Source organism: Lissotriton vulgaris, chromosome 6, assembly GCF_964263255.1.
Source record: "Lissotriton vulgaris chromosome 6, aLisVul1.2, whole genome shotgun sequence".
In the NCBI taxonomy this organism is placed as follows: Eukaryota; Metazoa; Chordata; class Amphibia; order Caudata; family Salamandridae; genus Lissotriton; species Lissotriton vulgaris.
Window position 1 is genome coordinate 1028488063 of NC_141694.1, and position 12263 is coordinate 1028500325.

The following is a 12263-nucleotide window of genomic DNA, read 5'->3' on the forward strand; positions in this document are numbered from 1 at the left end:
GGCCTTCCTGAAAAGGTTGTTAGGGCTGTGATAGCCACAGTCCAAATCCAGACAGATTTAGTGTTGTGAAGCCTGAAACTATGGATCACTCCACTCAGACAGAGAGCATTGGGGAGGAAGAAAAGTCTCCCTCCCACCAGACTTTAGGTGAGGGTCAGCCTCCTCAGGGAACTGACCCTACCCCTTGTGAAGGAACTGCCCCAGAGGTAGTCAGGCCTGGCAGAGCACCTGAGGTCAGTGGACCCTTCCAAGGTGGCCAGTCTGGAGCAGGTAACCTGCCCCTCTCTACCCTGCCTCAGCTAGCCCAGGGCTGCAGAGGTCAGGGAGGTCAGTAGACCCCAAAGGGCCCCCTGTCCAGAAGAACCCCCCCAATAGCAGATTAGGGGCACCAGTCTAGTAAACCTAGCCAGGTGCAAATTCCTCAACACTGAGGGATCCCCCTTACCCTTGTCTAGGGACTTCCCCCGGTGGACTCTGTTGGATCAAGGCAAACCTGGGACCCAGTGGTTCCAAACCTGCCCTGTCCCTCCAGTGGTCCAACCCAAGGGATCCAACCCCCAGCTGTAGGCAGCCAGAGGTTGACCCTGAGAGCACAGTGCAACTCAGTCATGGAAAGAAAGGCATGTATGGTGGATGTATGGTGGATAGTGATTGGAGGAAGCTGAGCCCAACCTCAGTGGAGCCTCACTTCAGTACTCCATCCCAGCATCAGCCTTTTACTTTGCCAAAGCACCCGACAGGTAGTAATTCCCAATGGTGGAGACCCTCTGATACCCTTAGGGTGAGGGATTGCTTAGTGGACCATAAGACAGGGGGTAACCATGCTAGTGCAGGCACTTCCTTATATGGCCACGTAGTCAATATAGGCTCACCTGGACAAGGTTACCCTGATCTCCATAGTGCTAACCCATTTACCAAGACGGCAATTGTCCGTCACTTTCAGTATGCGGTCATCTGGCGGTAAACCTACTTGGTTACTGCGCTCAAAGCCCCGGTGATTCACCGGGGCTTCGAGCGCAGTAACCAAGTAGGTTTACCGCCAGATGACTGCATACTGAAAGTGACGGACAATTGCCGTCTTGGTAAATCTGGAGCCCATGAAGCGACATTCACCGCCCTGAGTGTTTTTTCCTGAATCCAGGATTGAACACACTCTTTTACATTTAGACCCTTTTTTGTGGTCTTCAAATTGCACGTGGGCTGGGCGCACCTTAGCGTGTGCGTACCACCCCGTGTAACTTCCATGGTCCTGACGAAAACCAGAGAATTTTTGTAATGGTTGAAACATGTAGACCTAGTTTACTTTATAATTTTGCACATAGTACACTTTGCTATTTTTAATAATTTTAAAGTATCACACTTCTCGAGACACCAAAGCCTTCCTAACTAGGCATAGGTGCCACCTTGGTTTTATAAGGGTTCAGATGCTCAAGAATAAAGTCTTGAACGGAGTAGTACTGGCCCTTTTTAATATACCCTCTCACAGTAATTGTAAGCACATATAAAAAAAGAAACAATATCCCGCTCCACTGTAGTCAGGTGTCGCAGCACACCCTATAGGCACTCGGCCTATGGGGTGGGACCCCAATGATGAAGCATGTCACCAACCAGGTTGGTGAGTGAGGGGTCTTCTCAAAGGACAAGCACTGTCCGGTAAACGGGTTGGGGCACATAGTGCTAACCCAGAAATACACGGTAGGAAATAGCTAATTGCTGTTTTCCTCTCTCTTAGGGGGTACTCCTTCTTTGTTGTTACTACTACCCCCACTTTTTGCCTGGTGTTTTGCTGGTTTTCAACTTAGTTGGACTACGACCCTGCTATTCAGGGCCCCAGTCTATCTGCTTTCTCTCTATAAAATGGACTCCATGTACTTTAGGTACTTACCAGATTGGTTACTGGGTCACCCTTGTGAGCCCCTGTATATGGTACCTTAGGTACCCAGGGCATAGGTGCACCATAGGCCTACCAGGGGCTGCAGCATGTATTGTGCCACCCCTGGTTAGCCTTCCAAACTGACACCACAGGTCTGTACTTACAGCCTGGGTAAGGTGGTGTAATCACCCCTTACTTAGATATAGCATACCTATATCTACCTTATATATAGACACATAGTAACCTATTAGTCACTCCTATGGCAGGCCTTGACAATCCTGGAGGCAGAGTGCTTGGTTTTATGTGAGAGAGTGCCCTAGCATGAGTTGAGCCCCTCTGCAGCTTTCGGAACCATCTCCTTATAGCTGTTCTATGATATAGCCATACCATATACTCTTAATGCACTATAATCCTCGCGGTTAATGCTAACTTTGGTTTGGCTTTATCAACACATGTTGTGTAAGGTGTCAAACACTTTGGAATACTACCCTCCCCGCGCCAGTCCTGGCAGCGGGGGTAGCATTCCATCTTTCTAGAGGGAGAAGACATGTAGTTACTGGTAAACTCAGTTAAGGTTAAACAGAGCCCCAGCATCACAAAATGATGCTGCTGCCACAGACACGAGTCTGCCCTCCTGCTGCTGGACGAAACTCTGGCAGGGGAGCCCTGGACAATAGGTTTCCTGTCCAGGGAGGTGCTAGCACCTCCCCAGACAGGCTTCAGTGTATTGGGGCAGTGACGGGTTGCATTCAGTGAATGCTTTTCAGACACTGCCTGGGGCACACCAGGTGCTCCATGCTTTTCCCAGTTCAAACCGGTTGCTGGCGCACTCAGCCCCAGCTCCGGCGTGAAACTGGACAAAGGGGAAGGGGTGTAACCACACCCTAGAACAAGAACAAATCCTCTCCTAGGTAACACAATGGTACATAGGTAAAATATCCTTCATTTAATGTACATCAACATTGTCCCAAAGCAAGAATTATTTGATAAACATTATCTTTTATTATAAAACAGAAAATATATATTCATTACACAATGGTATCATCCAATTGTTCATTCTATATATACACAATTCATTAATATACATATTTAATATATACAATGAGCCCAAAAACAAAAATTATCCATAGATTTCATTCATCCATCTGAGAGCACCACACATCCTCGCAAGCGTTAAGCATACTATACACAACCAAACCACAATAAAGCAAATTTGACAAGACCTCACAATGATAATGTTACAAAAAATTACACAAACAACATTACAACAGAAAAAGGCGCCGACTCGCGTTTCGGAGTAGGACCCGTGTCCACAGTTCCTTCGTCAGGGCGCAGTGGATACAATTCTATATAGGCAGAACTTTCCTTAATGGTTATGAATCAATCAAAATGGTACAGCAAAACAGGGGACTCAATCGCGATTTTCAATCAAAATGAGTATATCATCAAGTACTTCGTATTTATTTCAGAGATACAGGGCAAGTTGCCTTACAGGAATAAAGTCTCTGGCAGGCCGTGCATGGTGCACTGAGGTCACTTACATCAATAGATAGCCTGATCCTTAATAAATCATTACAGTGACGGATGTCTAATCAACAATCCCGGAATTTCTTGTGACGTTCAAACCGGCCCGGCAATGCGTAGTGCAGCAAAGTCCTAGTATATAGGAGACGACCGGCGGTGACGCGGATGTACAGTACACCGCGTTCGACTCCTGGCGGTCAACTCAGTGGAACTCCGTATGACTTCATAATGGCTGAAAACAGGTGGGACGTGTCCGCGACCTTCAGAATGTCCGCAGGTATCACAAATCACACTCCACGTCGACCCATAGGAGGGACCTTAGAGTTAGTCCAACCCCTAAACTTACTATAAGTATAGAACCCCAGTCCCTAGGACTTTAGATTACCCCGGACGAAACTCTGCAACATATATCTTGGACCTTCGACATTCCATATCGACTGGAAGACGGAAGAAATCTCCCTTGTGGTCAAGGAGTGACCACCCTGTTCAAACAGGCACCAACTGCATCTTTGCCGGTCTGCATTTTCGAGGCTCCCGCCAGATCTCGAAGAATCTGCGACTCAGAACACAGACTTCCAGACATCTCGGACGGTGACCTGCGCTCCCAGCAAAGCGGAGACCTGTGGCGGACACGAGAGACGTGGGACTGGAACTCCTGGACATCCTGCATTTTGCAAGCTGCACCTACTTCCCGAGGTATCCCGAAGTTGTGCATTGGGATGCTTGAAGCCCCAGCCCCAAGCACCCTTTGAGCCGAAGCTCAGAGGCCTACACTCCACAAGTGTATTTATACTGTGCACATGATAAGTCAACAGTTTGTTCCAGTTCAACTTTAGTAATATAGGACAGCCATGTTCGAAAATCTTCAAATAGCACCTTTATCATGAGGGATGTGTGGGTTCCGTGGCAGAATCGGTTAGATGTAGCGTGGTGGCATCTGAAGCAAAGGGCCATGAAACCAACCACTCACAGAGAGGCGGCACTTCTCTTTGGATAGGACTTCAGACACCTGATGATATAAAACTGGAGAAACTTCAAAGAACGCGAAGTTTGTGACTGGAGTCAATGACTACTCAATCTTCACAGGCTGGAAATTTTCATTTGTACTGTACAGGTCCAGGGTGCCACCATCGGCCTCTTCCCACAGAGGAACCAGATACAGAATGAAGGTTATACTAACAGTGTCTTGAATACGCAGTGTTTTTGTTGACCTTCGTGGTGCCTCCGCGATTGTGTCTTTTTTTCGCGCACGGCGCATCGAAAACTGCAGCTGCTACCGGGAAGAACGGTGCACACCTGTCACACTCCACAAGTGTCCCGTGGGCCCGCTTTGTGCATTTCAGCTCCACGCGTCTTCGCGGTTCCTAGTCCGTTGGCTAGTGAGCCCCCACGAAGACCAATCCTTGAATTACTTTGCTTTCCTGGTTGCTCCAGGCTTGCTCCAACTTCTCCCCAAAAGAGAAGTTTCTCAGACCTTGCTGGTCTGCACCGAAGCCAATCTCGACATCTTGCGTGGATTGCGTTTGCCAAGGCTTGCTGGGTCCAATCCGGATACCGACAGCGCAGTCAACTAGATCCTTCGTGGGACAGCTCGAATCCAGCTCCTGGCCATCGTCGACGCCTTCTGGACCTCGTGGCTGAAGAGACAAACTTCACCTTTTCACCTGAAATCACCCGACATCAGCTGGCATTTTCCTGTCGCCACCCTGGTCACTGGCTAGTGACACTGATTCTGTCCCTTCTGCTTTCAGGTTCTTCACATCTCCGATCCACCCTGGGATCCACCCGGACACTTTTCCTCTGGTCGCCTGCAGCACTTCGTCGCGGCTCTCCATTGGAATCGACGACGAAACCAGACACGAAAAGACACCTATGCACCCGGCTTCCCTGGGTGAGGTAACACGAGTAACTCCGGTGCTCCCGTGGGTATTGACTCTCCAAGTGTCCTAGTCTAAAAGGGTTCCATCATAGTTCACCTCCTTGTACCCTTAATCTTTAAAGTTGTAACTTGTTTGTTCTCCATAGAAAGTCAATGGTAACCTGCGGCTGTGTTTAGACACTGCACGCGTCTCCCGTGGGCCTCCTACATCCCAACCTTTGGTGGTTCTAGGCAGCCCCAGCGATTCCACTGGCCCTAGGCCTGCTTTCTATTTCTCACGTGGTTCTTATACCACTATTTTAGTATATAGTTTGTGAGGCCCCTAGGGCATAACATATACTGTGCAACTTATTGTATGCTTATTAAAGTTCTTTGTATTGTACTTCCTCAAAGAGTGCAGAGGGGTTGTGTTTAGAATAAATACATATAATATTTGATATATACCTTGTGTGGTGTGCTTTCATTTTGTACTCAAGAGATTATAAATGGTAAAACAACGTGCTTAACTCGTCTCCAAGTCTTAGCCTGAAGGCTGCTCTCCACAGCTACCACTAGGATAGCTTTCTATAAGGTTGACTTTATAACCTACCATCAATAAGGGTCCTTTGGAATGGTGCAAGGTACCCACTATAATAGTGGACATCATACACCAGGCCAACTTCTCACAGTAAATGTAAATGTAAATGTGTTTCGATTTATATAGCGCACTTTAACCCAGGGGCCTCAAGGCGCTTGCTTAGGGAACCCGTCCTGGTATTCCCCTGTGAGATACCCCGGCCGGGTATCCACAAGGTGAAAGCCAGGCATCCCGCCGCGACGGGCCGTAGTGGAGATTAAGCAAGCTATTGCCCAGAGTCGCAGAGTGTGACCCCGTGAGTTGAGTAGGCACCAGAGCGAGAATTGTCGACTCCGTGGAATATTTTGAGCCCGAGACCCGCCGAGGCGGGGAATCGAACCCTGGTCCACGGCCGATCTCAGCTTCTGGGTCTGCCACCTCTAACCACTGAGCCACTCAGAGCGTAAAACATAAGAGTACACCTAATATAGCCTTGGTGTTTATTACTGGTAGACTGTGCTTGATGATCAATTGATCACTTCAAGAAGGAAGTGGACACTAGGCCACCACATCAATATATGTCAATTAAAAGTTATGTCTATGATGAGCATGCACAAGTGGCTATGGCTGTCATGCTACTAAAATTCCAAGTGGGAGAATTCACCATAGATCTATGCTTAAAGATTTTGACTTAGTTATGCACATATAAGTGCCTGTTCCCAGAGATGAATGGTGCGCAGGCTGCAGACAGTAGGGCAATTACTGGCACATACAGTTGTAAAATCTTCACTAGAGTGCTTGGCTGTAGGTTAACCAAAATATTAATTTTAATGCTCTTCTAACTTACTTCGGGAAAGATTAATGCTGTGTTTAATTTCAGCCTCCTGGTCGTCCAAGGGGCACAGCTCCTCCTTTTCCTTAGCCCTTAATGAAAAGACTGTGGTGGCAATAAGAGGACCTAAAGCAAAGGAAAAAAAAAAGGATGAACAAACAGGCTACCAGTTTTTACAGAATGACAATGGTTATATGGCAATGAATATTCCGCACAGTCTAACGTGCATTAAGATGCGTTGGAAAGTGTCCTGGTTTTTGTGGAATCACTGCTAAGATATGTTTAGTAATAGGAATTACGAGCAAACGGATATTTAAATAGTGGTTTAGATTGCCTAAGTGACTGTTCATTTAGAACTATTAGGATTTCATATTCTGTGCAACTACCCTATGTGAAACCAGATTTAAACCAACAGCACACGCGCCAAGATTCTAAAGTGATGGTTTGGGTAAAAAATTTACTTTCCCGAGTTAACTTCAGCAACTGCCCTTTGTAGCATGCAACATTATCTAAGAGGGTAGATTATATGGTGCAATTTAACAATGTAATATTTATTAAAACAGCACTTTTACAAAGAGGGTGATGGAGCAAGGTGGAGAAACACAATTTTGTGCACCCCTTGTAAAGTCACACTTCCATAACCATAACCATAACTTGAACTAATTGAGTGATGTGTGTAATTAATCAACTTAGAATAAGAAATGCACCTACACAGACATACGTGGGAAACTAATTATGCTTATGTTGCAAATATAATTAAGTAATTATGTGATCCTGCTTTGAGATAATGGAATGCAACATAAATGTGCTTTTGTTTACGTATTTTGTGGGTGAAATATGGTTAAATGTGGCTATTTCGCTAGGTAACTACTAATAGGGAAAACCTTAGAAAGGGGGGGTAGTAAACAGAAGGGTTAAAATTCCTAACGTAACGTTCATTTGTGTTTGTTTCTATGATAGTTCCCAATTTTTGACTCGTGAGGCCTAGCAGAAAATGGAGTCACTCGATTACTGTGGCCATAAGAGAAATACACATGCGCGAATAAAGCTGAGAATGAATGCGAGCTGAATGTGCCTGAACAGTGAGGTTCAAGGCCACCATGTCCCGAGAATACAGATGACTGCCAACAAATGTGGATGTCACTATTGTATAACGTGGGAATATGTTTGGATATATCAATTTGAGAACGTGACTAGGCCGGATATTTTCTTAAACAAAGGACCTATTAGATTTTGCTGACACAACGGAAGACGAATATTAAAAAGATGAGGTTATGCTCATCCACCCCTAAATTTTTCAATCAGAACTTGAATTTGAGCTGAAAGTTACTTTTTTAGATAGATAGAGCGAATGAAAAAGGTATAAAAAAAATGCTGATTTTACTGAAGAAATATCCTTCTTTTCGATTTCCTCGAGAGATGCTGTCAGAATGCCGGTTTTTCTGTGACGTAAGACTTTGAATAATTTTCTATTTCTTCTGAATGAGATTTGAACCATAGGTTAGGTTATTAGTCAGGGAAGTTAGGGAAATAGGAGAAAATGAATTTGGGAACTATTTGTCTTTTGCTAATACTTGTATTTCTGAAATTTAAATAAAATGTCTATTTCTGAATTTTCCTAATTAAATGGAATAGGTGGAGGAGCCAGGCCGGCGACCGCGATGGCCGCTTAGGCGCCCGGCTCTGTAGACCTCTCCGCCCCGCGATAATATCCTGACCGAGATCCTGTGCCTGCATCACAGTTCTGGGACGATGAATGGTTGTGCTCACCGACCGTGTGCCTCCGGGATTTCTACCTGCCACTATGCCGGAGATATGCCCCTTCTTGACCGCGGCCTGGGATGGCGTCGGAGCCGGGGCTTTGAGTGAGGCGCTGAGCCGACCGCCGATGCAAAATGGAGGCCACCAGCTGCGAAGCCAGATCGGTCACCTGGAGCGGGAGAATAACTTGCCTTGCTCCATCGGCGGCGCCTCATCCCCGCTAGTGAAGCCGCAGAGAGGGTCTGGACCATCGCCTTATCAACTGCAGCTTATCGGACCGGATTGCTTGCTGGTGAGATAATCGGATGTCGAGTTTGCCTCTCCTGACAACTACGGGAGTCTCCCGAATTGTGTACGGGATTTTCCTTTCGTTAACGGTGAGGTACACCTGGGGGTGTCGGTGGTTCCGATTGCTGTACCCGATCTCACAGCCTCATACGTGGCGCCATGCAATCTACCTCTCCTTTGTTTGGAACCCGCTCCCGATCCTGCATGGGGCTGGATGCACCTCTGGACGGCAATACCCTGCGTCAGGTCTCCCAAGGCGATCGTGGTCTCGGAGCAGGGAGATATGCCGGAATTGGGGTGTATTGCGACGGGATGATGCTTGGTGATCTTGTTATGGCCCTCGGCGCCCTCCGCAGTGCCCTGGATTGTGACGCACGGAATCTGGGGGACAAGTTGGACGCCATTACTGCCACCCTGAGGAAGGAGACGCCAGTCGGATCTTGGGTGATTGAAACCCTGCCTGCTTTCGCATCAGTGGGCTATGCCTCTGATACCCTGCCAACAAGCGAGGCTCTGAGGGACCCAATCATTATAACTCCTGGTCGGCCGACGAGAGGTTCACATGAAGCGGGAGACATTGGACTTGTAACACCGGGGGGGGGGCGGTTGACCACACCGCGCCCTCGAATGAGCTGGCACGGCTCCGACAGTGGAATGGAACAGTGACTCTTCCCCACTTGCTAAGGGCCCCATGCTCAGTCCTATCACGTTATTTGGTGCACGTATTGGGGTGGATTGATCCCCGCAATGACTCTCCTTTAAATGGCCAATTGTTCTCGCCACTCAGGGTGCCTGAGTCCTCCGAAACGATCTTCTTTGAGGCTGACTGGCTTCTATGTGTGGGTGAGCTCGATAGGGTGGGCCAAGGTTAGGTATTGTGCCATTGCGCAGGGACTGCTAACGGGCTAATGGAGGGGGAGAGACTCGGAAACGTTCTGTGACTATGTAGCTTTGCGGGCTAACAAAGTATCTTATTCCCTTTTGCTAACTGGTTGTATCCGATCTCGCATTGTTTATTGTATTGAGGGTTTGGCGCGGGGCGGGGAAGGGCCGGGGGCTGGCCTGGAGGTCCTCCTCCGCTTTACTAGTATCTATTTCTTTTCATTTCTTATGGATTAGTTCTTTTGGTGGGGTTCTTAAAGGGCGACAGGCACACTGCTAGGGGGGGTAGGCCGTAGCCATCTACAGGAGTGCAGGGTGGGGGGTTGGGGGGATGGGTTCTTTTTAATTTTGTCCTTCTATTATTTCTATGGCCCCTTTTTTCTTTCTTTCTTTTCTCTTTTTCTTTTCTGGGATCTGGGTAGGGTATTTCTATATTTCCTGCTAGTCTATTCGACTGGGGAGGATGTTTCTACGATGTTCATGGGCGTGACGTAGGGAAGTTTTAACGGTGCTATGTGTATTGTTTTTATTGATTATCCTGTTTAAATGTGCACCGACGCCGAAATTTCGACTACAGTGATCCTATTTGTAAATATCCTGTACTATTGCGATTCCTTACTTTGTTACTGATTGAATATACTGAACCGGATCCTGTTTTCCTTTATACCTTTTAAAAGAAACCTTCCTTAATCCTGATATACATGTGTTATGCCTAGTGCTAATGTTATCTAGCTTTGACACCGGACCTGCGGCTGGCGGACTATTGTTCTTCACGAGATGCGTTATTGATTTGACTTAACCGTACTAGCGGCCGGCCATGCGGGTTGTAGGCCCATACCTGTATCTGATTAATGCAACAATAAAGGTTTACCAAAAATTAATAAAAATAAATGGAATTAACTGTTTGAAAATAAAATCCTTACTTTTTTTTTTTAAATGTCGTCTTGAATAAAGAAATAAATAAATTGAACAAACTTTAGACATGTTAAATTTGCCTTTAATAAAAATTAGATAAATGGAGAATTAAGCTGGTCTTGATTTTTCCTTCGCCTAATTTTTTACTAGCAGATCCGTCAACTTTAGTGGTGGCGTGTCTAATTAAATGTTTTATTAAATGAAAACTATGGTAAGCTCATTTAAACTGCAGGTGTAAATAGTATAAATATCTAGTTTTTAGTTTAGACACTCCAATATGATACAGCGGCTCTCCTTTGAATTTCACCGATCCATGAAGTAGGATGGAAGTGTTTTGTGAGTGACTCACAGTGTCATGGGCCCCACTGTCGAGTATATGCATGATTTTGCACTTCAGGGAAAGGTGTTAAGGTTTTAAGGTTTTAGAAATCGTTTCCAGAGTACCGCTGCATCAGTTATTAGCTTGGTAGCAGAGCATTAGTTGCTATAGAATTAGCTAAGATTATGTATAAAGTGATATAGGGTTTTATGTATGACTAACATCGTATTACGTTATATGTAGTCCTGGTAAGGCTTCCGAAGGTTGTGGTAAGCTGGTTACTCTGTCTGCAGGCAGAGGAAGTGTGGCAAGTGAAGTCGCACAGTGCCTTAGTCTGTTTCAAAGGGTAGTATTGTCGTATACTACGGTGGTATTTGCGCATATCACAAGTGGTGTCGTCGCACATCACAAGTTTAGGGATCTTAGGTGTGAAAGGATAAATGTATAGCAGAGGGCAGTCTATGAAATTTTAGCTTTCAAGTATAGGGATCATTGCGTATTCTGTTTTAAAACTTATCGCTGGGAGAGTAGTAGGACTTAACCCGAGCTTGAAAGAAGGAAAAAGTGGGTGTGCTACTTTACTAACAATAGAGAAATTCTGTGGTAGGGTAGAGGTAAGTGCTGCCAACTGGAAATACAGAATTATTGTATGAATGAATAGGGATTTCCGTATGAATGTGTGTAAAATGAAATAGCAATATGCGTTCTTGTGAAACTCTGGATTAGACTCTAAGGAGCATTGAGGTCTCTGTATGTGTCTTACTCCTAGAGAAACAGGTTCGTTATTGTTTGACAGAAGGGTAAGGTAGAGGGTTGTGCTACTTTATCGGCGAGTCTAAAATTCTGTTGTAGTTATACAGAATACCTGAACAATTGAAAATCTATCACTTTGTTTTAGCCAAACAGACAAATGGCGTTGTTTTGTGTAAGTTACTAACTGATTCAGTTGTATATCTTGTAAATACGGCTTCTTGAAAAAACCTTGTAAAGGAGGGGTCAGTAGGCGCTGCAGAAGCCGGAGCGCTGGTGACGTCAAAAGTGTCGCGCAGGGATTTGTCCACGTGACCAAGACAGAGTAAGGGCTGATTGGTGCATCATGGAAAGCAGCCAAGCTATTGGTTAAGCACTAAGGAGACGTATCTTGTTCTAATTGGTACGCTAGTGTAAACCGCACTGTGATAGGTTGGTGTTACGGAACAGCAATAAGGAAGTGCGCGATCTTTTGAAAGACATGGAATTCACAGAAAAAATGGATTACTATTACGAAGAGGAAAAGAAGAAACCTTCCTGGTTTAAGAAATTGAAAAATGTGTTTGTGAAGGATAAGGCGATAGTAACAAGAGAGGGAAATTTACTTCCTCCACCCAAAACGCCTGCTTCCTATATGTTGTCAAAATATGGTTACCATACTTGTGTTTGGCTAGAGAATTGGGT

At 45.8% G+C, this 12263-nt stretch overlaps 1 protein-coding gene across 1 annotated transcript in view; it reads right to left on the reverse strand.

Annotated features, from left to right (window-relative positions):
- The window catches only part of LOC147708370 (uncharacterized), a 727732-nt gene that overhangs the window by 351336 nt on the left and 364133 nt on the right, over positions 1-12263 (reverse strand). The window contains exon 3 of the mRNA XM_086927094.1: positions 6680-6790. Within this exon, the coding sequence (XP_086783220.1) occupies positions 6680-6790 (111 nt within the window). The remainder of the gene's footprint in view (positions 1-6679; positions 6791-12263) is intronic.